The 27,335-nt window shown below is 40.2% G+C and overlaps 1 protein-coding gene across 1 annotated transcript in view; it reads right to left on the bottom strand.

Moving 5' to 3' along the window:
* kcnh4b (potassium voltage-gated channel, subfamily H (eag-related), member 4b) overlaps positions 1–27,335 on the bottom strand; it is a 42,291-nt gene that overhangs the window by 11,108 nt on the left and 3,848 nt on the right. Inside the window, exons 4-12 of the mRNA XM_078278920.1 lie at positions 17,736–17,969; positions 14,913–15,044; positions 14,353–14,486; positions 4,543–4,780; positions 2,991–3,148; positions 2,450–2,651; positions 1,346–1,540; positions 627–826; positions 81–330 (exon numbers count right to left, since the gene is read on the bottom strand). Of these exons, the coding sequence (XP_078135046.1) occupies positions 81–330; positions 627–826; positions 1,346–1,540; positions 2,450–2,651; positions 2,991–3,148; positions 4,543–4,780; positions 14,353–14,486; positions 14,913–15,044; positions 17,736–17,969 (1,743 nt within the window). The remainder of the gene's footprint in view (positions 1–80; positions 331–626; positions 827–1,345; positions 1,541–2,449; positions 2,652–2,990; positions 3,149–4,542; positions 4,781–14,352; positions 14,487–14,912; positions 15,045–17,735; positions 17,970–27,335) is intronic.

Raw genomic sequence — 27,335 nt, 5'->3', positions numbered from 1 at the left:
CAATAAATATTCACTGTCTCGCTCCACTACATGAACACCCTAAACATGACGCTTTAAAAGGTCCACATCACAATACAAACCTAATATTGCCAACACCATGCTGTCTTTCAGCACCTCCAGGGACCCAGAGCAGACAAAGTAGTTGGCATGCAGAGCGTCACCCTGACGGATGAGGTACTCCCCAGGGACGCAGAAGGAGGTTTTTATATGGAGGGAGAGCGAGCGCAGGCAGCCACGACTAGCCCCCTTAAAGACCGGCAGTTGGAGGATGTCCTTATTCAGATGCATGGCAATGTCGGCCTGTAGCTCATCAGGAAAGTCGTGCAGGAGCTGGGGATGTGTGAAAGATGTAATGAGGTGTGACACTCATTGGTAATTAGGGAATGGACACTGTTGCTACCAGTTACCCCTCTTATGAATATCATTAGGATGTCAATTGCTGGTGTTCAGGCGGGCACGTGTTGTCAAAGATCATAAACAATTACAGCTGCAAAGGGTTGTAAATGGATTGTAGAAAAGATTTCAGTGCTCACACGTCATCTAAACATTGCTCTGAAGTTTCCTGAGGACAGACAGCACCATGTACATCAGTATTACATGACAACAACAATGAAAGGGACCCCTACCGCGTTGGTATCTATACCATTGTTGACAGACCATGTGGTCTGGAAGTACTCCAGCATGCGCTGTTTGATCTGCTTGGGCAGATGGTGGACACGAATGAATTCCTTCAGGTCCTTCATGCGTGTGTGGTAGAGAGAACGGCGTGAATACATACGCTGAATGATGGCCGTCACGTTACCGAAGACTAGGGCGTGCATCAGCGCTGTGTGATGGAAACAAAATAAAGGCTGAATTTTTGTATTGCTAGCTAAAAATAATATAATCTGAAATTTTATTCTGAAGGCTGTTTCTTTTAGCCTATTACAATTTGAATGTGTTAAATCACAACAAAAGTTAACTTAATTTTTAGGGTGACTATTACTTTTCACTTCTTTCAAACACTTTTGCTTCTTAAAAATATAAATAAAATTTGATATTGATCACTAGCCAGTCATCTACACTTGTTACTGTGTATTTGCCAACTGATCCACAGTAATTTACTAGTTTGTTTATATCATTGTTCTGACAAGCAGTCTGAAAAAATAACCACACAATAATTATCTTCTGGATTGTTGCACCAATAATTGCCACCTCAGCTTATTGGTATATAGAGATGGCAACAAGCTGCGTTTAAAACGCCAGCCAAATCAACCCACTTCCTGCTAAATAACTCGCACTGGCAGGCCGAACTGACGCACCAGTTGCCAGGACGCTAGAGGGAGAATGTAACCTGGTGTCATACCGCCGACAAGCATGGTGCAGATGGAGAAGATCTTCTCAGCATCGGTGTTGGCACAGACATTTCCGAAGCCCACACTGGTCAGGCTGCTGAGGGTAAAGTAAAGGGAAGCAAGGTAGGCGCTGCGCAGTGTCGGACCCCCTGCTGTGTTGTTGATGTAGGGCGTCTCCAGACGTCTGCCCAGCTCATTTAGCCAGCCTTGAAAGAGGAGGCAGAGCATGAGCAAACAATGTCCAAAGGGTTAGGGTTCATATAAATGTTACGTCTGTGTGTCTTCTGTCAGCCCTGATACAGATGGTAGAGGCCGGATGATACTGCAATACCTGATCTAAGAGAGACAGAAGTGTATGTTTAAGTCTTTGTATTTGTGTGTGTCAGAAAGAGATGTCAGGAGGCTGGCATGTTGGTGCGGGACAAGGGCAGAATTAGATCCTCCAGGGATAAATAAGGCCAAGTGTTAATTAGCAGGTATGACCTAACCTCCCTATAGACAGATTCTGCCACAAATGTATGCATAATCACATATACAGACACATATATATATATACACACACACACACACACACACACACACACACACACACTGCAGATAATGGGTCTCCATGTTGAACCATTTTTAAACAGTGATACCAACAAGACATTACTGCGCTGCTTCCTACCAGGTTTTTTTTATATCAGCTTTTGATCTGGTTACAGACAGTCCTCATTAGAGCGTCAGAGTACAGTGTTTGCCAACATCTCACCACTGAGCAGAGCTAGATATCCCAATAGATGAGTCATGACTATTTATAGCTGAGTGGGGACACAACAAAAGTAAAATCTAGTCTTTGGTGTTATTTATTGGAATTACTGCCTATTTAAACAAGAAAACAACTGACTTAAAGAGCACCTAACTGAACAAGTCTGGATAGCCAGCACTGCGCTTAAATTATGAAATGAACACTTTGAGCACAGCGAGGCCAAAGAAAAAATGATGGCACATGGTAAAAAACTCAGCTGGAACTATTACTGTACTGTATTTGTCTGCAACCCTTGCTGGATGAAACACCCAACCTAACTTTCACACTTCAACAGCTTCCTCTTCAGCAAGGCCTCAATCAGACTCACCAACTTCAAAGGTTGTATTGGCCATTATCTCATGGCGTCCAATTATGTACCAGATGCAGGCCATCCAGTGTGCCAGCACAGCAAACACAGACATTAGTATGGTCAGCACCAAGGAGCTGTACTGGGAGTAGCGATCCAGCTTCTGAAGCAGACGAAAGAGGCGCAACAGGCGTACCGTTTTAAGCAGGTGGACAAGGGAGGACTAGTGACAGAGAAAAAGAGAGAGAAAGTGAATCCTTCTGCCTTGTAATATCTGGAAAAACACTTGGACTGTACATATATTGCATTTACACAGCTGAATATCACAGCTTGGACAAGCTTTGCTCAAACAAATATGTTTATCTTGTATAACATTCACTATTCACGAAGAACTAGTCACAAAGACAGCAGCAGCCTTGAGGAAAGCAAGGTAGTGTATTTCCAAAGGCTAAACATTTCGTGGGAAATTTCTTGTAAGTAATCCATTTGCTGCTTATATTAGCAGTCACAGAGGGGAGGAAAAAAAAGAGAAGGCTGAACATATTATTTCAGTTGCACTCACCACTGTGATGTTGAAGGCATACAGCAGGTCAAAGGGCAAGGCAGCCAACAGGTCAACAAAGAACCAGCTGGTGGCGTAATGAAGGCAAATGGAGCGCCCCTCATACACCACCTGCCCTGACTGGCTCACATAGGTGGTGCGGAAGGTCAGGATAATGTCTGCAAACACAAAGGTTGAAGGTGATTTCTTTCCCCTCAGTGACTAAAGGATGTTGTAGTCATATTCATATTTATTAAACTGGAAGAGGTACATTTGTGTGTGAATGACTGATACAATGATAAACAAATTGTATACAGTGAGGAAAGCTGAAAGTGTGAAAGGTCACAAGCATAGGTTCAATCTCAGTGGTTCACTTGTATGTGATATATACTTCAGACCACACTATGATGTTTGCAATTCACACTTTGAGTGTGTAGTAGAGAAAGTAGATAATGGATAGTGTACCAATTTTAGACATATACTGTATATCTAAAATTATAACACTATAAATGAAATGAAATATGCACGCAAATAAGAAGCAGTTGAAATATGTGACTGTCTTAAGGCGTCCATATGGATCAGCGAGTTTGCCAGACAGATCATCTTCATCTTAGTGTCAGAATGTGGCAAGCACATAACAAGCAGACCTCTGGGTGTGTGATGTAGAAAACCTCATCTGTCATCCAAGCTGTTGATATTTGCAGAGATGTTCATCATTCAATACAAATTTCAGTTATAGATAGAAGCTAAAAGAAAGTAAGATAATGATAATGATTTTTTTTCAAATAATGATTGTCTAATTTTAGAAAGCACACGCAGCAATGTGCACACCGGTGGTAATTGCAAAAATCATCAAAGTTAAAACAGTGGACACCTACTGTCCAATATCACATATTCCCTGAATGTTTTGAGCTGGCATACCTTATTTTGAATTATGAATGATGAATATGTGATATGCAATCTATCAATTGCATGACTTACAAATGAAAACAAACAAAGTCTGGGTATTAATACAGTAAATGAGCTTGAATAGACATGCAGAAAAAAGTTTCTCCCTAGCATGGCTGGTGGTCTCCCATTGTGTGCCAAGTTGAGGGACTTGGACATGAACTCCTAATTAGACCACTGTTCACCTACACTTAGTGGAGCACAGTGAGGTTCCGCCACCTCAATTCTTCCCTTGGGTGCTTCCCTTTGGAGGTTAACCCGGCATTACCAACTGGGAGGAGTCCCTGGGTAAGACCCAGGACATCCCCAAGGGACTACAAAACCCAGGTTGCCTGGAACTGGGGGTACTTTCAGGGGGAAAGGATGCCTCAGTGGCTCACTGGTGGCAAGAGTGGCAAGAAAATTGACAGATGGTGGATGAAAATCTCATGTCACCACATAAAAATAATATTTGAAAGCAATAATTATGATTTAGAGTTTGAGAGTTGATTTGATCCTCAAAATAAGTGAATAGAATTGGCTTGATGGTGGTTAAACAACAACTTTTAACTTAGTAATTAGTTGAGCCACAGCACGAGAAATTCAGGTAAAATTAGGAAGCCGTGTCTTCTTTTCAAACACTCACCTATAATAAAGAGAAATTCCACTGCAATGTCGCTGATGCTGGCGGAGCGCTCAACTGCTTCACTGTTGTATTCCATGAAGCTGACATCGTAGGGTACGGTGACAGCCACATAGAAGGTGGCCAGTAGAATAAGCCAGTCCCACAGGGCTTTGGACACGCTGTAGTGGAGCAGAATGAAGCGCGACTTTTGCACTGCTTCCACCTTGTACTCTGGTAGCGAAGGCTTGTCATTCATGCTCTGTAAGAGAAGTGTAGAAGTGCAAAAATATCTTGGTAAGAATACATACACACAGTAATACACATATATGTATATATGTACACACATTTCACAGACTAATCCTCTAAACTTCTTGATTTTCAAGCTTAATACATTTACAAAACACTCCAAACACATTAGAGAAGCTGCATAAATAATTAACTTCATAACCAGATGGTCATGAGGTGGAGTGCTGTGTAAATAAATGGTAATCAAATGGACATTGCCATGCCAAGATTTGCAGTAACAGACAATATAAATGTCAACACCCTCTCTTGTGCTCTGACTGCTGATGATTTAGTACGGTAGGCAACTCAAGTGAAACAGATATGGTAATGCTGCTGGTTATCTATTCTTGATAAGCCTGTTAAATAGTCATGCAGTAATAATACAAAATGACTGATTAGACTGTGGTCAGTGAGGGGGAAACTTATTACCAACAATGACGCCTGATAATCTCATATATTTCTTGGCCTTGGCTTGACTTCATCCTTCCAAATGCCATTAGTGTTTTAAGTGTCTCAGGTGGTACAGTAAAATGGTCATCACAGAAAGCATAAATTGCTATTGCTGATGAGGTGGGGGGATCCATTTGGCACATAATAAGAGTGCAGTTCTCTAAATAGGGCCATGCACTTGGCACATAATAGCCTTAACCATGTTTAGGAGACAGGAGGAGAAGCCAGTACCTTCAACAGTGGTGAGAGGGAAATAGAAAGAAGAGATGAGCAGTAATCCATCGGAGAACAATGTGACCACTTCACAAACAGGTGTGGGCAAGCAAACAAGGAGGCTGGTCAAGTCTTAACTTGAAATTTCTTTGTAAGGGCTCTCTGAAGCTGACTTGGAGGGAAAAGACTGACTATTTGAGCAATTAAGTAATTGGGAGACAATGGACAACCTTTTCTTGTACTTCAAAAAGAGGAGAAAAACCAGAGAACAATCACACACTACTGTATGAATAAAGGCAAGGAATCTTCAAATTGTCGCCAGTGAAATATCTCATTCAGTCATGATATTGGAAGCAAAAAAGGTTCAAATTATTTCTAGAGAAAAACAATTTAAAAACTGAATTGATTATGGCTGCTTGACACTGGACAATTTCCCGTCAAGAAATGAGCGATTCCTCACAGTATCCCTCAGTCAGTTGTAACCACAGTGGAAAATCTAGCAGAAAGACCATGCTGACTGTCACCAACAGCTGTAGCCACTTTAATGATAGTTCAAGCAATGTCAGCAAAAGCTGGACTGTTTTTTTTAATTTGCCTTACAACATAGAGGTCAGTGCGTCCACCTGACCTTTGGCACTTGAGGCGGTCAGCCAAGCACATCCCGATGATTAGAAAAGAAAAGCCCAGCATTGCGGGGACACATGGGACTGCACGTCACACAGCTACAGCCGGTCTTCGCACTTCATTAACTCACGCTTTAGCCGAGAGCTTACTGTTACAACTACATCTCCCAACATGATTTGGGCTGCAGCACTGATAAAAGCCTGTCCTTTATGGGAAAGAGGCTGTAATGGCAATTTTGTAATCTCACTCTGACAATGAGGAACGAGACAAAAATCTCTTACAGTATTGTCAAACTTGTAATGCTCAGAGCATGGTACACAAGACAAAGGTTAGTTTGTAATATGCACACCGATGGAAAGGTGTTCTCTCTCTTTATACCTTGGCTTGGTCCACCCCCTCTGGTCGGGGTGGTTTCTTTCAGTTTGTGTATTGCATGACATTGTTCTCAAGACAAAGGGTCCAACCAACCAGAGGTAAGAATCTTCTGATGACATTCAGATGGGAAATGTCTTTGTATGTTCAATCAGGTCAAGATTCACTCAGTCAAAGGTAACATTGATAAATGATTCAGCATGATCAAATACAAGATAAGTTACTTTCTTATGGTAATTACACACTTATTGTCAAGTGTGATTTCATTACAGAATGATCAAAGAAAATTTCCCTCAGAAGGCTCACACACTTCCCTCAAGCACAGAATATATTGCAGAGGATCCTCAGCCTCTAATGTATACCACAAAATACTACTTTTTTTTCCAACAATGCAGTGGGAGTACAAAACAATACACACTGTAATATGACCACAAGCCTGCAAGCCTCAATTGACTCTGCTTTGCTTAGTACTTATTATGTGATTGTAGGATCAGTCCACTTATTAGCCTACACTTTGCAAAATGATCTTCAGTTTCAACAATCCAGTTTTCTCCTTCAATAAATTGTGTTACGAGAGACAAAACATTCGCTGTCTGAAAGTTTGTGCGTGAGTGTGCAGAGGCAAAAATAATAAGAAAAACAAAAAGATAGCAAAAGAGCACCGGCCATGTATTTCACAGTCAGACATATTTAAATCATAACTTAAAAAATGCCTCCAGATTCATAGCCCTTTGACAAGTGAAAAGAGGCAATTGTGGCTCTCCCCTGGGAAGTGCTTAAAATCAAGCCTGAGCTACTTGTCACTGTGTGTGGTTACAGTAGCTGTAGTCTCGCAATGCCAGACCTATCTTACAGCGCTGTGGAGTAGCTGATACAATGATGGGTTGACAGCACAAAACTGCCAGAACAGACAAAACAGCAAATCAGTGTTTGGGTTTTGGTAAGGAGCCTTCAGGCAAAGGAAAAACCCAAGCTGAACATGTTTTTGAGGAGGCAATTTAGTGTGTGGTAGACCATTTAAAAAGTATGCAACCACCGCAGTCTTAAAATAAAAAAAAAATACTTTTTAAATTAGTTAACAGATTTCCATTTTTAAATTAGATCTTTAAATTACTGATACTTAAAGTGGGAAACCTTACACATGATCTGAGGTGAAACTGCTCTGTGCTGGCCATTTAGGTGGAGCGCTACCCTTGGTGTCGCACACAGCTCAGAATTTCCGCAGAGGATTCAAATTTGAATTATTTCAACTTTGACCTTGTTGCCGCTGACCTTTCAAGGTGCAACCAATTCCCAAAGCAATGATGACGTTTACCAGCGCTGCGGTTCGCCTCTCTTCTCTGCGCCTCTCTGCTCTGCACCCTACCTTGCGGTTTTTTTTTGTATTTTGGAGCCAGAAGTAACCATATTTGGACGAAAGGGCTGAGCTGGGAAGGATGACCTTCTAAGTTGTTATGTTTGGTTTCAATGGTGCTGCGCTAAACTAAACGCTAGCGAGGGAAAAGTCGCCGATTTTCAACCCTTTTGGAGAGAGTCCTCCTGCAGAGTTTTGCCAGTGGGTTAACTCGGACCTCCGAGTACTGGTGCCGTTCATTCACATGTACGGCAGTACACAAAGCTAGTTGATAATCGGTAGACTTTCTTGTGCTTTTCGGTAGAAGTTACTAGCTAATGCTAGCTAGCCAGCTTGGTTGGCAAAACGCTGAACAAGAAATTTTTTGGTGACCAAAATGTTCCAATTAAGCTAACTTTAATGGAGTGAAAACACACAGTTAGAGGGTAAACATTTAAGACAACCAAAAACAAGTTCAGTTCAGCTATTTTAGTGTACACAGTGCCATTGACTAGCATTGCTAAGCCTCTGTCCTAATTGACAGGTTGGTGTGTTGCCACGCCCCTAAAGCATTCCCCTGCTTAAAAAAAAAAAAAAAAAAATGGGACCATGATTTACAAAATTCTTAGCAGTTTTCTGGAAAATGTCACGCCAAAAATAATCCTGAAAATAATACTGAAACTATGTAAATATTGCAAAACTTTCATCATCTTCTGTATTTAAGTATATTGTTGGGTCGTTTAATCTTTATATTTTTTAAAAAACATATCATGGATATTTTATATGTAAAATGAAGAATATTTCCCTTTGGATTGTGGCGAAGTATTAACTTTTAGAAATTGAAGTTCTCGATTTTAATACAAGTAAGCCTAACGTTACTTTAAAATTGCACTTGTAAAAAATGAATGGAGGTTGGAGTGGATGTAGGGCTTTCATTTTTCAGCTGGAAAGAAAGAGGAAGCGGTACAAGGAATTCAAAAGCAAGTGACAGATAGACAATAAGGGGAGAGACAGCAGGATCCAGAGGGATGAGCCAAAAGGAAAAGAGGTTAGAATAACAGATGGAGAGGGAGAGAAAACGTGTAAAAGCAGTAGCTAGCTAGAGAAAGAGAATAGCGTTGAAGCTAATAACAGAGGGGGATTGAGGACACTGAAGAGGATGGTAATAAGACAGAGCCCAACTCTCTCGATTTCCAATCATAACAGTGTTTCCAGCTATAATTATACAGTACCCCGCCAGAACAGAAACTTTTTTTTTTTTTTTAAACAGCAAAAATGAATCATCATTCTGTTACCTTCTTCAACGATAGTGACTAAACAGACATTCATTTAACTGAAAATCTGAGATTACAGCTTTAAAATAGTTACTTGCCACCTCTCTCTGTTTTATGACTGCACCATAGGGATGTACTCTCATCTAAAGATATATCAATGTGTTTTCCAGCAAGAATATAGCTCCCCCCTATTCTTCCTTGCCTGGCAGGGTGATGGGCTACAAATAGCAATCTAGTCAGAGTAGATGTGGCTGGTAAGTGTGGAGGCAGAGGAAGACATTGAGACAGCGAGAGAGAGAGAGAGAGAGAGAGAGAGAGAGAGAGAGAGAGAGAGAGAGAGAGAGAGAGAGAGAGAGAGTCTGAGAAAGATGGAGGGGCAGATGACAGAAAAGATGGAAAACAGAATGGGAAAATGTATTCATATTCAGAGTGGGAGTTTGTCAGTGGTGGAAGAAGTATTTTTTTCTAACTTAAAGCAGCAAAACCACAATGTAAAAATATTGCATTGCAAGTCCTGCATTTACCATCTCAAAAGTATAATCAGTAAAACATACCTAAGTATCAAAAGTACTCATTATGCAGAAAAATATCCCTTGTCAGTGTTAATATTACTGATGCATAATTGTGTTTAGCATCTAAATGTTGTAGTTGGAGCTAATTTGAACTTCTGTATTTAAATATATTGTTGGGTCGTTTAATCTTTATATTTTTAAAAAACTGATCATGGATATTTTTTATATGTAAAATGAAGAATATTTCCCTTTGGATTGTGGCGAAGAATTAACTTTGAAAAATGTCTCGATTTTAGTACAAGTAGGCCTAACGTTACTTTAAAATTGCACTTGTAAAAAATGATTGGAGGTTGGAGTGGATGTAGGGCTTTAATGTCAGCTGGAAAGAAAGAGGAAGCGGTACAAGGAATTCAAAAGCAAGTGACAGATAGACAATAAGGGGAGAGACAGCAGGATCCAGAGGGATGAGCCAAAAGGAAAAGAGGTTAGAATAACAGATGGAGAGGGAGAGAAAACGTGTAAAAGCAGTAGCTAGCTAGAGAAAGAGAATAGCGTTCAAGCTATAACAGAGGGGGATTGAGGACACTGAAGAGGATGGTAATAAGACAGAGCCCAACTCTCTCGATTTCCAATCATAACAGTGTTTCCACCTATAATTATACAGTACCCCACCAGAACAGAAACTTTTCTTTTTTTTAAATAGCAAAAATACCATTGCGTTTCCCCTAGCTTTATTCATTCTTCAGCGACGCACTCCATGGACGATGCAACGGTCTGTGGAATTAGTTCACGTCTGTAATAACAACAGGACAGTGGAGTGCGTTAACGTTATCTAACGTCAACATAACGTTGTCGGTAACCTAATAAGAGTTACAAAAAGGCTCGGAAGTGAATGATATACCTGGTGGAAGTGTCTGGCTTGAGTGGCTCAGTCAATTAAAAAAACTTTAAAAAGTTAAAGTTAGCTACAGCCCATCGTTTTGCTTACCTGAATCCACATTGTCAAACGCGCCCTTTTTGTTCCCATTTTTTCTATGTAGTGAGTTTAATTTACGTTAGCGTTATTGTTAAGCTAGCTAGCTAGGTTTTTAGTTGGTTTTTTTTGTTACATCCGAATCTTAGCCAAACTAGACAACTGGCATACGGGATCAAGTGCTGATGCTATGGTTACCTGCAGTTTAAAACAACGTCAGCACTGATCTAGAATGTATGGAAGCGTATTACATTCACCATAGAAAAACACATTAGACACCTTATATCGTAATTACGAGATCCTGATCTCGTAATTTTGAGAAACAATCTCGTAATTACGAGAAAATAACTCATCATTTTGAGAAAAGATCTTGTAATTATGAGATAAATGCATTTTCACAACATCAGAAAACAGCTCTCTTGTGTGAAGCTTTCAGGCTAGCTGATGCCATGGAAGCAAATAGGCCTACGTCATGTGTTGTTTGTGTCTTAAAGATGAGACATGGTTTTTAATCCACAATGAGCTTGTGCTCAAACTTTAATGTACGAACCAACATCATCACCAAAACCTTATTAGAAATTATTTGCCAAAACCTAGCTTGTAGCTACTCTTCTTCGTCTCCCTTAATACCAACATACACCATGGTCATATACCTAGACACCCTCCGTTGGTCACACTAGGTATTACAGTTGATTCATTACAACACACGTCTCACCGGTGTTTAATCCGTTTTTATTTTGGTTTGGGTTTGAGACATTGGGAGATGCTAATGTCTTTAAGTACTATAGATGGGATTGTTATCAGTTTGTCGACTTTGCACAGGCACCTCAGGACTTAGCGGTTGTTCCGGCGGAAAGCCCATTCTGATCTGTTGGACATTATAGTGTTTCTGCAGGATCAGTTGAACAGATATGTCCATTAACTAATACTATCTATAAAGTTACATAAGAAGTATCACGCTAACTTAACCCAGCTGAATTTAATGTTACCTCTCGGTGGTACAGTTTATCACTGAGCCGTGGCCTACTGACAACTAGCTAGATATGACGCTTCCAGGTGTTTAAAATGATCTCATAATTACGAGATCTTTTCTCAAAAATTATGAGTTATTTTCTCGTAATTACGAGATCTTTTCTCAAAATTACGAGACCCGGATCTCGTAATTACGAGATAGGGTGTCTAATTTTTTTTTCTATGGTGAATGTAATACGCTTAAAGAATGTGCTCAAGCGGTTGAAAATATAGCTAGCTAGCTAATGTGTGTGCTATAAGAAAGGGTATGATGTCAGTGAACAGTGCCATCTGTAAGTAGGTGGGTTTGGAAGCAGGGCAGCAGGAGGTTTGGCAAACAGAAGGGAGGTGTAGCACATTGTTTCCCATGAAGACACCTGCAGGTCGGGTCTGAAAGCTGCAGCAGAGCTTTTGTTACTGGAGGTGTTAACAGGATGCAGGTCAGGTTCATGTGAGGGTATTTATCTCTTTATCGTCTTTTCAGAAACGTTCTAACTAGCCTGGTCCTACCAGACTCTCATACATTTCATTTGTACAGAGAGTCTGGCCACTCTCCATTGACAAGTGTTAACTTCCTTGAAGGTGGGTACTCTGTTAAAGCAGCTACTCTGGATCTGTCATAACCAATCGCTAACGTTTGGTCGTGATGTCGGCTTAGCATCGCTAGCGTTTGGTCGTGACGTCGGGTTAGCATCGCTAGCATTCTCCTTACGGCTGATTTCCACCAACCGCAGTCAGTGAAAATACACACATTGACTTTAATGGAAACCTATTGACTCCGCCGCCGTTCCGGAGCGGATCCGCAGACGTTCCGCAGTTGGTGGAAATTGGGGGTTAGCCAACTCCTTCACCACTAACGGAGCGAGCTGGAAAATCTAACTTTTCCTGAACCCCGTGGGGAGGAGGGCCACAACATCATGGCCACCAACAAAACTCAGCAAAGATTGTTCTTGCTCGGGCTTTAACTTCTGGATATTCGGCAGCGTTGCCACAACGGACCGAATGGCTTCGCTCGCATCTTTCTCCGCTGCCATTATGGAACTACAACTAAAACTAGTGCACGACCTCAACGTCATCGTTCTCAGCCACTCCCGCTGTTCGCTGATTGGACCGGTAAAGATTGGCCGGAGAAAACCAAAGAATATACCACAAACCCAGATGACGTACTGAAGGGAAATAAAAATTGAGCTGAAGTACGTAGGAGGACGGAGGCTATGTCTAACTGCAATTAAGGTGCTTTTTTAAGGCCAAGGTGACCTTTTCAAATTGCTTGATTTGTCTGACCAACATAAAAAAAAAAAACAAGGTTCCTCATGTTACAATGATATAAAACATATTCTTACATTTGAGAATAAGATGACAATGTTTGACATTGCTCGATAAATTATTTAACTAATTTAGTCGACAGAAATTTGTTTTAATTTCTTCTTTTTTTTTCATTACTTCTTTTTTTCATTCCTTCACCTCTTTTTCTTTGTGTTATGAATAGCTGGTTTTGGCAAACACGTTTGACCGGTCACTGGAAAAGGATAGCGTGTTTGAATGATAAAAGTGTGCAAAAGAAAAAAATTCATGTCAGATTCTCATCCTGTTATTGCAAGTTCTAGCAATATGTGTACTAGCATTAAGGAAGGAAGCTCAAAATGTCGATAATAAGTAAGGGGTGTACCATTACCAGTAAAAGTTAAAGAGCTTTCAGGGACCAACAATACACAACAGCCTTTTTTTGTTATTATCTTTCATTTTCAAATTCTAATTATAGCCACTTGAATCACACATCTCTCACATGTTTCCAGCAATTTCTTTTACATTTTAAATTTCCCCTGAAATGTTCTGAATTGCTTTTAGCCCCCTGGGATGCACCGCCACATTGTGAAGGACATGTCTGAGTACATACCCAGTTGGTAACTGAGCCTCTGCAGGGAAGGAGTGGGATTATCTCAAAATGGTGCTCCGCTAGAAAAACTGCTCCTCTTTGGTATCTGAGAGCAAAACAGGAGCTTGATCTAATGAATAACATTTGCTTGGAGTGTAGCACAACTTTATTATTCAAAGCCTACGAAGGCCTTTGATCTGTGGAAATAAGACAAGAGGCGATGAAGCAGACCATAGCTCAGGTCTATTTCACAACCACAAAAGGCCTCTTAATGTACTTGAAACACACAAAAAAAGAAATAATATACAGTAGATTGCAAAAAAAGGGTTGCAATCTATATGCAATGAGACTATTTTATCCTTCACATTATCCAAAAGGTTGTACATATATATGATAATATATAAAAGTATACAACTATATGGATGATGCTGGTGACATAATGACCTGCATCACGGAGCCCCTATGGCGAAATGTTGGTATGTCCTTACAGTCCCAAAAAAAGACCCATAACACCTCACTGTCAGTGACAACTACATTGTGCCTCCCAGCAACCACTGCTGCCACAGTGACCTCGCTATGTGTCCATCTAAAGTCACCAAACAACAGCAAATAAATGCAAGAGAAGCAAGATTAAAATCATTCAGGAGACTTAAAATAGTAAACCCATTCTTTGATGAAATTTCCACAGATAAGCCACACTCTGGGAATCTGGGTCAAGACGTCCCTCATATTGTCTTTTTAAAAACTCATCTTTTAGATATTAACATTAATAATTCAAGTTAAAGATTGAGGGTGCTGCACTTCTGAGTAACTCCTGTTTATTTTCTTAGAGGGTATTTCAGGGCACACATACAAATGCCATCACAGCCAATTTAGGAAGTATGTCAGAGTTGTATAAAATGACTCACGCCACCCAGGTTGGCCTCTCTTTTGCCTCCCCTCGAGAACTGGCTGGTCAGCTGGTACAACATGGTGCGTCCCCGCTTCCTGGCCTCGCTGAAGTGAGAGCTGCTCTTCCTCCTGTGCCTCTTGTCCTCTGAAACTGTCACACAGAACATAGAGGAACATTGTGTCATTTAATGGCCAAACTCTGTCAGGTTTTTATGCATAACAATCATTCCTGTAATAGTTACACAAGTGACAGAAAAACACAACTGACTTGACTTTCATTCGATTGCATTATATCAAAATGATTTCCCCTGGCATACTGCTTGATATTTGTGAAGTCCAGGTTCCACTCTGCTGCCCAAATCAAACTCCCCATTGGAAAAACATTTTTTCAACAGAACAGAGTTCAGGGAATGAATGCCAGCCAGAACAAAAACTGAGGGGCATAATGTGACAGTGATGAAGAAGAGTGCTTGGAGAAAATGAAAGCTGGGTGCCAGAGAATGACCCTTCGTAAATCATGCTCATTCATAGTAAGCAAATAAAGGGCATGTTTTTGGAAGCAAGGCTTGTAGCCTACCATCCTTCTTGCTGTGGTGGTGGGCCCTTCCATAGGTGTCGGTGATGTCCTTGAATGAGAAGAGGAAGAGAACCATTTCGCCCTTCTCGTTCTTTATGGGCACGATGTCGAGCAGACACCAGAAGGCCACACCTGGAACAGAACTCTTCATTTAGTGAATAAAGGCAACAGACAGTGTAAATATTATGCATCTCCTTAATTAGATCAGTTATTTATGTCAAGGCCTGTGATTTTCAACATCATATCAGCTCTCACCATGTCTGAGCTGTTGATACTTGACAAGTATGGCATAGCCTTTCTAAAAATATACCTCCAATTAGATATGGATCATGTTTGGGTGGATTGTGCACAAAGAGAAAGAGAAAGTCAGAGGATTGGTTATAACAAGTCAGGCAGGGGAAAAGCACCAAAGATCCAAGACCTTGCCATAACCCAGCATGCTCATTAGCAACTCTGCAGATACTGTGCTCTGCCACCAAACAGATGTTTCACATCTTTTATATATGTCCCCAGTGTGTGTGTGTGTGAGAGGCATTGGAAGAAAACAGTGTAGATGGTGGTGTTTTAGCACAAGGCTGTGGGTGTTAATATTCAACATGAGATAAGCTATTTGTGTGTATTTTGGTGGAATGTAACTAAGTACATTTACTCACTAGGTACTTTACTTACAAATTTGAGGTTACTTTACAAATTAAGAGTTTTGCATACAAAACTTACGAAGAGCTTGAAAAATATGATTCTGTTATAAATTAAACTACCCAACACTATGTACCTGTACAAGAACAGCTGAAACAATTACTTAATTGACAGAAAATTTATTGGAAATATTTTGATAATTGTTCAAGTCATTTCATGGTTCCAGCTTCACAAATGTGAGTATTTGATGCTTTTTCTTTTTAATAATTTCAATAATGTTTCTTTTATATATATATGTTAGGGCTGTCAATCGATTAAAAAATGTAATCTAATTAATTACATACTCTGTGATTAATCGAAATTAATCGCATACATAATTAACGGTGCCTGAACCGTCTTTTTAAGAAAAGAAAAAAAGAAAAGAAAAAAAAAGGGTACTAAACAACAGTCGGTGACATTAAAGAACGGCTTGTTTATTGCTAAGGCCATATGGTCAAAATTAAATGATTTAATAATAATGTATAACAATAACAATAACTTATTTCACTAGTACATTGCTGTTGAACGACAAAAACAACAACCAGATAGGAAAAGGACATTTACAAAAACTTCAAATGCACCACGAGGCTGTAGTTTACTAGTTTCATTGAACGCACTGTCTGTGTTGTTTCTCCGACGACAGCTGCAGATTGTTACATCCCGGTGTTGAATCCTCTACAGTAAAACACAGTCAAACTTTACACCGTTTAGCGTTAGCTGTCAGCATTTTAACCGTGTTTAATCCAGCTACTAGCTAGCGGTAGGCTAACGTTAGCTGCTGTTGAGTATTGTGTTAACTAGCGTCACATGCAGCGGGGTTTGTGTTTCCTGTAACGTCTGTTTCAGAGCAGCAGAGAGAAGCGCAGACATATCAGCGGCACCAGATTTTCGTCTATATGCAAACGTCAATATGGAATGGATTAATCTGCGTTATTTTTTTTAACTCGTTATTTTTTCTCAGATTAATTAATCGAAATTAACGCGTTATTTTGACAGCCCTAAAATATTATATATATATATATCATTTTGAATGTTCTATTGTTTGGACAAAACAAGCATTGTGAAAATGTCACTGGGTGATTGTGACAGGCATTTCTCACTATTTTCTGTCAGACGTGCGTGTGTAAATTTCTATAGTGTCTGACATTATCATTAAAAGCCTGCTAATACTGTAACTATCATGAATATCTGCCATTTTATAGCTTTTAAATTGAATTGCTTTTCTTTTGTTTTTACAGTTTTTGTTCTCTTTTCCTTTTCTATTGCTTATGTGTGTGAGACTGCATTATCTTACTTTGGAGCATGTTACAAATGATCATGTCTTTGTCCTCATTAGTTGTACTGGTACTGCCATATACTGTTACTTACTGTACTTAAAAAGAAAAAAAATACTACACTACATAGCAGATTTGTTAATCCATCAGCGTAGTTAGCAGTTCACACACTTTGAGGCTGCAGGTTTGGGAACATAATCCTGTGTGCCCATCAAAGAGGCTTGAACAGTGTTATCTTTCCATGCATGACATCTTATTTTGAGCCCAAGACTTTGTCAGAAGGATGAGCTAGAAGGAATGGATTTGAGCTACAGTAATAAACACACACATAGACAGTATGTACAGTACTCTGTTCGGCATTTTCTACATTAAGAAAGTATGATTGGAAATATGTATTTGAGACCGACTGTTATTCCAGCACACAAGTTCACTCCTTCTAGCACCATTTGCACTCATGTTGAATGGATAACTAAGATTTCCACTCGATCTGATGGTTTTGTATTACTAATAATGAGCACTAACTCTGCAAAAGAGCATGTATTGCACTGCTGACCTGTTGTATTTCAAGTTCGGGATTAGTGTGCAGATTCATAATCCAACCAAAATGTTCAGCTCTTATCTAAAAATAAATGTGCTCTTGGTGGTGTTGAGAACAAAAAAGAAATCTCACAATTTATTGAAAAGACATTCACAGCCTGATCAAAGCACAACAGGATCCAGGAAAAAGTCTTGTTATTTACCCAGTTAATAGAAGAGTTTGATCAACTGAACACAAGAACATGAAAGAAATGCTGATTGCCAGATACTCTAAATGAAGGTTATGTAGACACATTCATAGGCTCTCTCCTCCCTATTCTCTTTGCCATGCACCCACCATTCTTCTTGCAGAAGTGGACCTCGGCCTGGTACTCCTCTCTGCTCTCCAGAGCCTTCTCCATCTGCTGAGCCACATGCTCACTGGTGTCGGCCCCGTACAAGAAGCGGCAGCTGCAGTTCTTCTGCATCACCTCACTTCTTGTGAAGCCCGTCAGTTCGCAGAAGCCGTCAGAGCAGTAGACGATGGGGTAGCCCCGGTGGCCCTGGGCGTTTCCCAACAAGAAATTACTGTCTGTGAGAAGGACATGAAAAGGTGTTTGAAGAAGTGAAGCATCATGGAGGCAGAAAAAAAAACTGTACTTAACTGGATTTCTTTTCAGATCTGTAACAAATAAGGGACATCATGTTTCCGTCCGAAGTTTGGTGGAAATGTGCTCTTTGCAGCAGACACAAAATCAGTTTAGCTCTTTGAACATAGGTCAAAGCCTTAAAGGTCTACTTACTGTAGTTCAACACTAGTTTACAAGTTCAAAGCAAGCATGAGTCAGACTTTGGTGTTAGCTAAATTAATTTCCCCAGAGCCGTCATCGTGTGATTTCAGGACTACTGATGTGGATGGTTGAAGGAAATGGCATCCTGGGCTGCATTATATAGAAACAGCTGACTGGAGTTTAAAAAGAGCACAAAGGTTAGTGATTAACTTGAAGGGAAAGGAGCAGACCGTAGAATTAAAAAATATATTGCATACTAGAGGAAAGATGAAAGCACAAAAGAACCAGAGGAATATAAATAGAAATGTGAATACAGTATATATTATAAAAAGAGAGGACATTTAAGAATGACTGAACTTTACATCCCTTCACCTTTCACATAAGAAGGGGAATAAGTGACTTTATGATGTATTCAAATACATTTTGTTTTAATTCTTCATGTATTTGGATGTTAATATTGTAGAGTAACTAACCAAATACAAAACACAACCAACACTAAACTTAATATTCCACCACTTTCTTGTAAGAAGTCTGGACAAATGGGTGTATTTTATTTTCTTATTCATTACTCCAACTGTCATAAAGGAAATATAAGTGTGTAACACTGAATTGACTGTAAAGTAAATGGCTTGAATTATCTTTGGATCTATGTACGAAAGAATATATAGATTACAACATTAAAGTACATTATGTGCAATCAACTAAACTCAACTTTCAATACTTTTCCTTCAGAAAATTCAGAATTCACTATTGCTTCCATGAATTACTTTTATATAACTACAAAAAAAAAAACGTTTATTTCAAGCTGAATGACATCATGTCATTATACAGCTTATGAACAAGGACTCTGATGAAGATGTAACCTTACATCAAAACGTTAGTCACTGTTATGCACCTTAAAAAATAAAAAAACACTATAAATTAAGAAGACATCTGTGTTGCACCGGCGATTTTTTTACTCTACACTGGCTTGATATCAAATCCGTATTCAGGTCCTGTGGTGGATTGAACCTAATTCCCAAATCTAATTAAACAATGGAATATTGTCCCCTGCGCTTATGCTTCTTCACCTGCCATCATCTCAAGGTAGTGATATTAGATGGAAAAATGCAATGTCCACCAGATCATGCTTTCAGCACCACGGACAGTTCCCCAGCAGCTGCAGCAGCAGCAGGCCTGTTCCCTGCGTTTTCTTGCTCTGTTAGGGGATCTCGTCCCAATAATGTCAGGCTGCAGTACATTTGTTCTGTCTACCTACATGTATATTAATCCCTGTAATAGGTATATTTTGATGTCACACTTTCCGGTTGCTGGACACATATGACCTTGATAAGCTAAAGCAAATTCTTGCTGCAGTGTGGTATTTTTTTTGTTAGACCAGATGCCAGAGCTACCAGTGGATGGAGCTTTTAAATACAATACATTTCAAAACAGAATACACAGCAGCAGCATACTCAGTGGCTAAAAACAAGATACAAATAATTATGGGATTTCCACTTAATTCATTTTGAAGTATTTGATGAACGGAGCAGACACAAAAACCTTAAGCCAGCTAATTACCAGCCAGCAGCATGTCATTTATTTATTTAAGTCAGTTTGGTAAAGTTTGCATTCATACATTCTGGAAATTTCAGACATCTATCCATCACGTTTAGCTAACAATTTCAATAAATGTAATGTAAAAGATCATAAAACTTATTTGAAAACATAATTGTATATGTACTATATTTGTTAATCTTTCTTCAAATTCCAAGTACACTCTATTTACTGCATAAGTACCAAATGGAGTACATGTACCCCTGGTTGGGAATCACTGCGTAAAAGATGGATTAAAGCCCCACACACTTGCATATCTACTGATTAGGTGTAACTAAGGAAATATTCATGTATATTCTTTTGCTAATTCTTTGCAAAGATCAGCACTGAGGAATCAAACTTTGCTCCACAGCAACTGTCTTCTTTTTTCTGCTTAACTAAAAAAAAATCAGACTCCAGATTTTCTGAATGCCAAGCAGAGAGGCAGCGCACATACAGTCTGAATTTTCCAGACAGAGAGCGTGCCTAAAAAGGAGGAGTATTAAGCAGCTGCTACAGCACTTTCCACAATCTAGCACTTTAATTGGCCAGACTGAGTAGAAAGAAATCCATAGGGGATGTCTTTTCTGAGTGGCGACAGCCTTTCTTGGGTGGGTGCAGTGAGCAGCAACTAAACTGTCACTGTGGAATTATAGATCGAGACAGGCATTAGTCGGCTCCATCAACAGGCAGGAGGTTTTATGCCTTGCTATTGTTGCTGTTCCCCTAGACTTAAACATGGCAAACTGAGGTATTTCTGTTCTATAGGTCTGCTGCAGATCTTTCTTCATGTAATGTATAGAGACTGATAAGTTGCTTTTTATCACGTAGAAGCTTTTATGCAAATACAGCCACAACTCTGAAGACAAACTGCACTGGAACTCTGCCTCTTAAAAATTGCCCTAGAAACAATGGCTGAAAAGCATGCCCTCCTTTTCATGTTCTATAAATTTCTACCACCCCAGCTTGGTGAGCCAGCAAGTGTCAGAGAGCAACTCATTCATCTCTGGTTTATGTAATGTTTACCTAAGAATAGGTACATCTCTACTCAGCATCCCTAAATCGGTCCTTCAAATAGGTCAAGGGCAGGTGCAGTCGTAAATCACTTTGTAACAATGGATTAAAACCAGCAAGCCACAATGGGAAACAGACTTTTATGCTGCGTTTGGAGGAATGCAAACTGTGCTGCTTTACACTGTGGAGTAGTCATTGAAGTTATATGCATTATTCAGAGTCCATTCATTCAAGTTGGGGAAACAAGGTTTCGTTCAAATTATTTAAATCAAGTGGGGTCAGTTTTTAGTTAGAGTAGAATACATTTAAAGCAATAATTCAACATTTATTCACTTTCTTGGCAAGAGTTAGATAAGAAGATTGATACCACTCTCATGTTTGCATGGTAAGCTGAAGCCAGCAGCTGATTAGCTTATAAAGACTGGAAACGGGAGGAAAACAGCTAGCCTGGTGAAGGTAACCACCTACCAGCACCTCTAAAGCTCCGTAAATAACACGTTATATCTTGTTTGATTATCTGTACATAACAACCAGTTGCAGTTTTATGGAGCGTTATGTGCTGATAACATAGACAGTATATAAACTGGACCAACAGATCCCGATGCTCTGGACGGAGACCAGTGAAGGATATTAGAAGCACTTTTCCGGTGATGGCTAGCGTTACTGCGCAGCCTCCAACTGAGCTTGAAGATGTAAATGTGACGTGAACAACCTGTCTGAAAGTTGTAAGTCTTCTGGTAGCTGTGCCAAGAGAAATCTCAATCATTCCCAATCTTGCAGAGATGGAGAGCGTAGGTATATGTAAGGAGATAACATAGGCACAGGCTAATTATTGCTAACTAAAATGCTAGTTAACATTAGTAATTAAACTTAAACAGCTAATGTAAGTCAAAACTGCCTGCGAGCTTCTCCTGTACTATACGGTAATTCCTCTACTATGCGACAGTAAGTCGCGTGCTTATGACATAATCATTAGCCTATTTTTAGAAAAAATGCTACGGAGCCATAAAGTGAGATACAAGGTAATGGAGCCTTTTATACATTGTCGTGTTTCTACAATGGACAAATAGAGTCTCTACACGCTTCAGATGTAAAGTTATTCGCTGTCAAAGTGGCGCCAAAATGAATGGCAGTCAATGGAATGCTAACGGGAGGTGATGGCTTGGTAGCATCAAAATGGCGCCATAGGAGCTACGCGTTCTGGGGAGAGGCTTATCCCCTTGGCTGATAACGAGCTTAGAAGCCAGGAAGTCACTGCTTACAGCCAAGAAACAGTTTGGCACATCACATCAGTAAAACGGCTAATTTATGTTTTTATGCTGTGGTTTTAGGACTGATTAAACAAAAAATATATATCATGTTAATCAGTGAGGAGCTTTAGATGTGCTGGTAGACAGATGTTACCTTGAACCAGGCTAGCTGTTTCAACCGGTTTTCAGTCTTTATGCTAAGCTAAGCTAACTGGCGGCTGGCTCCAGCTACATATTTACCGCACAAACATAACAATGGTATCAAACTGTTCATCTAACTCTCGGAAAGAACGTTCCCAGAATGTAGAACTGTTCCTTTAAGATATTGACGCATGTGCTGGTGCTGAATGGATCATTTTATATCCTGGAAGTCTTAACTCGACAACGGTCTTTGGAAGAAGAAGAAAAGGCCTCTAGGCTTCTTCGCATACTTATTTCTTCTCCGGTAACTTTATAAGCAAGCAATCCAGCGCCCACGTGAACCCTATTTGATAAACAGTTTGTGTGTGTGTGTGTGTGTGTGTGTGTGTGTGTGTGTGTGTGTGTGTGACAATGCCTCAATTCTTAGGCTGTAATCCTCTCAGGGATATTGCTTTGAGTGGCCGCTCTGCTGCGCCAGCTTCCTTAATTACACATCTGTGCTGACTTGCTACAATTTTAATCTGACATGACGAAGCTACATGCTACTGCTGACAGCGAGCTACCTGCATTGTGTCCATGTCGCACACGTTCCTCAGTGTATAAAAGACAGATGAAGCCCATGAGATGTGGCCACTGCCCCATCAGCTAATTACCACCCAGCATCACGTAATTACTTATTTAAGCAGATGGGTGAGAGTGCGGGCGCCTGGGTAGCTCGCCTGGTGGAGCGGGCGCCCATGTGTGGAGGTTTGCACCTCGACGCAGCGGCCGCAGGTTCGACTCCGCCCTGCGGCCCTTTGGTGCATGTTGTTCCCCCTCTCTCTCCCCTTTCATGTCTTCACACTGTCCTTTATAAATGGAGGCCTAAGATGCCCCAAAAAAAAGATGAGTGAGAGTGCAAGGAAAGGTGGATTTGCAGGGGAAAAGGTCACTGGCCTGGTAAAGAGCCATGAGGAAATCATCAATCACTTGATGTATATTTTGATTGAGACTATTTTTCAACAGGATCAGGACCAAATAATGATTTCGAGCTTTTTGACAAAAGGATCTGTGCTCTCTAAAAAAGCCAAAAGGACTACATGTGGTGACTTTATTCTGAGAATGGTGCAAAGTTCTTTACAAAGCCTAACACCCACTCACACCTACAGTCACAAACTGGTAGAGGCAGAGCTCTCACATATGGTGCAGATCTGCACATCAGGAGCAGATTTGAATTTCAGTGTCTTACCAAAAAAATCAATTCAGTAGTTACCAAACCACCAGTCCTGCAATTACTCAATATTCTTTATCCAATGCCAAATCAATGCGTAAATCAAGTTTATCATCTGTAAAACTATAAATACGAGGATCTTCAAAAGAAGCAGCAAAGAATGAAGCCACACAATAGCTTCACCTATCCATTTGCTTCTGTCTGCAGTGTTCTGGCCTTTCCAGCCGCCTATTAAGAGCTGTTCATCAGCAGTGCAACAATGAGCTCCATAAGGTTCAATCCAACAGTCCTCCCCCTTCTCTTCTTTGGTGTTACAGTTGCCTTTTAACAGAAAAGTGTTTAGGGGGGAAATAAACCCGGTTCTTATCTCTGCCTGCACCTGCCCTGTGGTTATGCTGCCCCACAGGGCGGGCGCTGCTGTCAATGTGAAAATGCCGCCAGGGAGGTTGTGTAAAGGAGCTGGAGGGAGGCGAGGATGGGTGTAAAGGACAGGCGTGTATGCTGTAACACACACACACAAACGACAGGCACAGCACAGTAGTTGTGCAAGTAGGAAACTGGAAGATCAAGGTTTTCGCCTGTGTGACAACAAACATCTGCCCTGCTGAAGGCAGAGGTGCTGCCCTGTAACGTGACCCTGACTTTTGACGTCAGATAATTTCCCTACAGGGAACAATATACAATCACAAACATATGGACACATCATATAGAATCAATATTTTACAAACACAAAGCCCTAAGCCCAGAAACTCAAACACACACACATGCACAACAGATCCTTGGGTAATAGGAAGGCTGACATTGCTTTGAACCAAATACTGTGCTGTGTAGTGCCAAAGGTTACGGACTTAACCTGTTCGGACATTTGGCTCATAGTGTGGGGGAATCTAGTATATGCTATACACCAGTCATTTTCTCAGTCTAGGATCTGTTCCATTAAAACACACAACTTTTATAATTGTTATTCCTAAAGTTGAGCATGGTCCAATCAATAATTGTGAGCATGAACAACTTTCACTCAGAGCCCCTGATGGCATGAACATGTGGAATATAAGCTGCACAATAGATAATGGCTTGGAGGGCCTTTTAAACCAAAATTCTCTATTATTTGTCCCACAGAGTAGTAATGCTTTGCATAATGTCAGAGGGTGGACTTGTTTTGTACAAGGAATAAATCTGAGTAATTACATGGACATGCTGCAAAATAATTGCAACAGGATAATGTTGTTTACATAAATAATTGTCTGATATAAATTGTACTTACTGTAAATAGCAGACTAGGCAAGGGTAATGGATATGACAATTTAGATAAACTGTTTGGCTGCTCATTCAGCAGTGCTGCATTCGGTTTTGCTGATTTAAAAAAATTATTATAAAAAATGATTTAATCTGATGTAGCAGGCATCATGTTTTACATATTTTAAAGCTGCATGTATTGTCTGTAAATGTATTTATACTTAGTATGAGAAAAGCTTATTTTCTTTTAGTTAAATGATGTCAGTATACATATATGTGATATAAAGCAATCTAATGGTGCTTACATGAATAATTTGTTGCTATAAATTGTATTTATTGTAAATAACAGTCTAGACTCCATACTGAAATTGTACAATTACTAAATAAATTTGACAATGCATGCATATTTTAAGGCTACAAAAGGTTTTAGTTTTTGTATGTAAATATACCTACATTTTGTACTGAAAACTGAAACTTTTTTCCATGAACAAGGTAAATCATGTCAGTATATTTATCTTAATATGGTTTAATTAATTCTTGATAGGGCTTTACCTTCTTGTTTTTGCAGTGTGTTGTTTGACTGGCAACACGTTTTTTTTCTTTGTTTAAAAGTATTTACAGATATCCTCCAGACATGTTTAAAGACATTTTCTGATTCTGATATTGTTTTTCCACACAAAAAGGTAAACTAGGTTTGTGTAAATTATACTATACCGTGATTGGCTTCCAATCTAGTTGTGATGTCACAAATTACGCTCGCATGCCTGAACCTCACAGAGAAACTTCCCTCCTTCAACAGCTAAACGTGAAAACAGTGAAATACATCATTCTGCACAGTGAAGCTCAAACATCCAAGCAAAGTACCAAGACGAACTTAAGGGATTTTAACAAATACTATATCTTAGAAAGGTTTTAGCACTGTATGTATAGCCAAAGTGGAAAACCACCTTTAGCTGCAGCAGGCTGAAGGCAGCTTGAGGTGACACTGAAAAGCGACCGCAGCTGCACAACCCACAATGCCACTTGTTTTAAGATGCGCCTTTCCGAAACAAGTGACCAGCTGGATTATTAAGGCCCTTGATTGGAAAGCAAGTTCAAGTGTTTTCTCTTTAGCGGACCATATTTTACTCAAAGACCAATGCGTTCAAGTGTCATCCATGTCAAGTCGCGGGACCCTGTCGCCCCGGCAACAGGACGGAAGCTATTTTGAGCCTTGGGCACTCTGCCACTCCTCTAGGAGCCACAGCCCTACTGATAGAATGGCTTGGAAGTGGCAAAAACTGGCATGTACAGTAGCTGCAAGGAGGTGTAGCCTGCTGCTACCAACACATTTCCATCCCAGCCATTTTTTGGTTATTCATCCACACGCATGCATGAGAAAGAATAAAACACTGGAACTTAACCCTAAAGCAGATATATAAAGTGGCCGCCATGAATGTTATGAAAATATGAAATAGTTTGTAGGAGTGTTAATTTAAAAGTGGTGGATGTGGGCTCAGCGGTCCTGTCCAGAGCTACAATAGTGCTGCAGGACTGTTGATGTTGTGGGCTGAAATACCACAACATGTGAGAGAGGAAGAGTCCTGTGACACTTCAGCACTCTACATGCTCCTAGACATTACTATCAATAAGGAATAAACAAAACAACAGAAGAAAAAATGGCAGATCAGGAAGGTTTTTCTTGTGTGTTTAAGGGCATTGATGAATTTATATTATTAATTATTCTAAGAGCGAATAGGGTATGTTGTTTGTTAATGTTACACATCGGAAAAGACTTTATGCCTGAAGGGAAGTGCTAGGTCAGTGGGAGGTCAGAGATGAGGTTCAACCAGAGAGCAGCCCTGTGGAGTCGGCATGGGGGCACGACCCCTGATCTTCCAGCTGAACTGTCATCTATCTCTAGATGCAATGTGTGTATCTTCTCATCTCACACGCCTCTTCATTTGTATTTTAAACTACAGCCAGGGTTCCTGATTAGCTATGTGTGTTTTAAGCTCTTGAGAGATCCTCTAACACCTAATTAGAATGACTCACTAGTCAAAGCTATAATTGCACACCCAACACATCAATTACACAGTAATGTCACCCATTTTACTGTGTTTATTTCCCCAAGTCGGGCGAGACCCAGCTCGGAGAATGAGCCGTTTGTTCAGGCAGCTACGACTTGCAGAAAGAGGGCAGGCTGAATCGACAAGCGAACAAAACACAGGCGTCCCCACGGTATTTGTTTACAATGAGCAACAGCCTCCCCTGAGGTGGCACAAGGTAACAAACAAGAGACACAAGTCAAGCAGAAATGGCAGTGCTGCCTAATGGCTGCATTGGCTAGTTTGGAGCTAACTGTGCAAAACAAATGTGAAAAGACAACATGATTACTGAAGGTCAATGTTCTGCTTGTGTCTTACTGTAAAAGTGAAAACAAACTTTTTATTTTTTATTTTTAAAGATTATTTTTTGGGGCATTTTAGGCCTTTATGTATTTAGGACAGCTAAAGACATGAAAGAGAAGAGAGAGAGAGAAGCAGCAAAGGGCTGCAGGGCAGAGGCAAACCTGCGGCCGCTCCATCAAGGAGTAAAACTCTATATATGGGCGCCTGCTCTGACAGGCGAGCTACCCAGGTGCCCAGTGAAAAATAATTTTACTCTACATCCTCCTGCAACTGCCCGCAGGTGTTGCTTTAGCCAGGCAGTGTGGTGGTGTTTGGTGTTCAGATACAGAGCACCAGAGACTGACCTGAGAA

Source organism: Sander vitreus, chromosome 21 (assembly GCF_031162955.1).
Source record: "Sander vitreus isolate 19-12246 chromosome 21, sanVit1, whole genome shotgun sequence".
Taxonomy (NCBI): Eukaryota; Metazoa; Chordata; class Actinopteri; order Perciformes; family Percidae; genus Sander; species Sander vitreus.
Note: the sequence above shows the minus strand (reverse complement) of the source record. Positions and strands in the feature narration are given on the sequence as shown.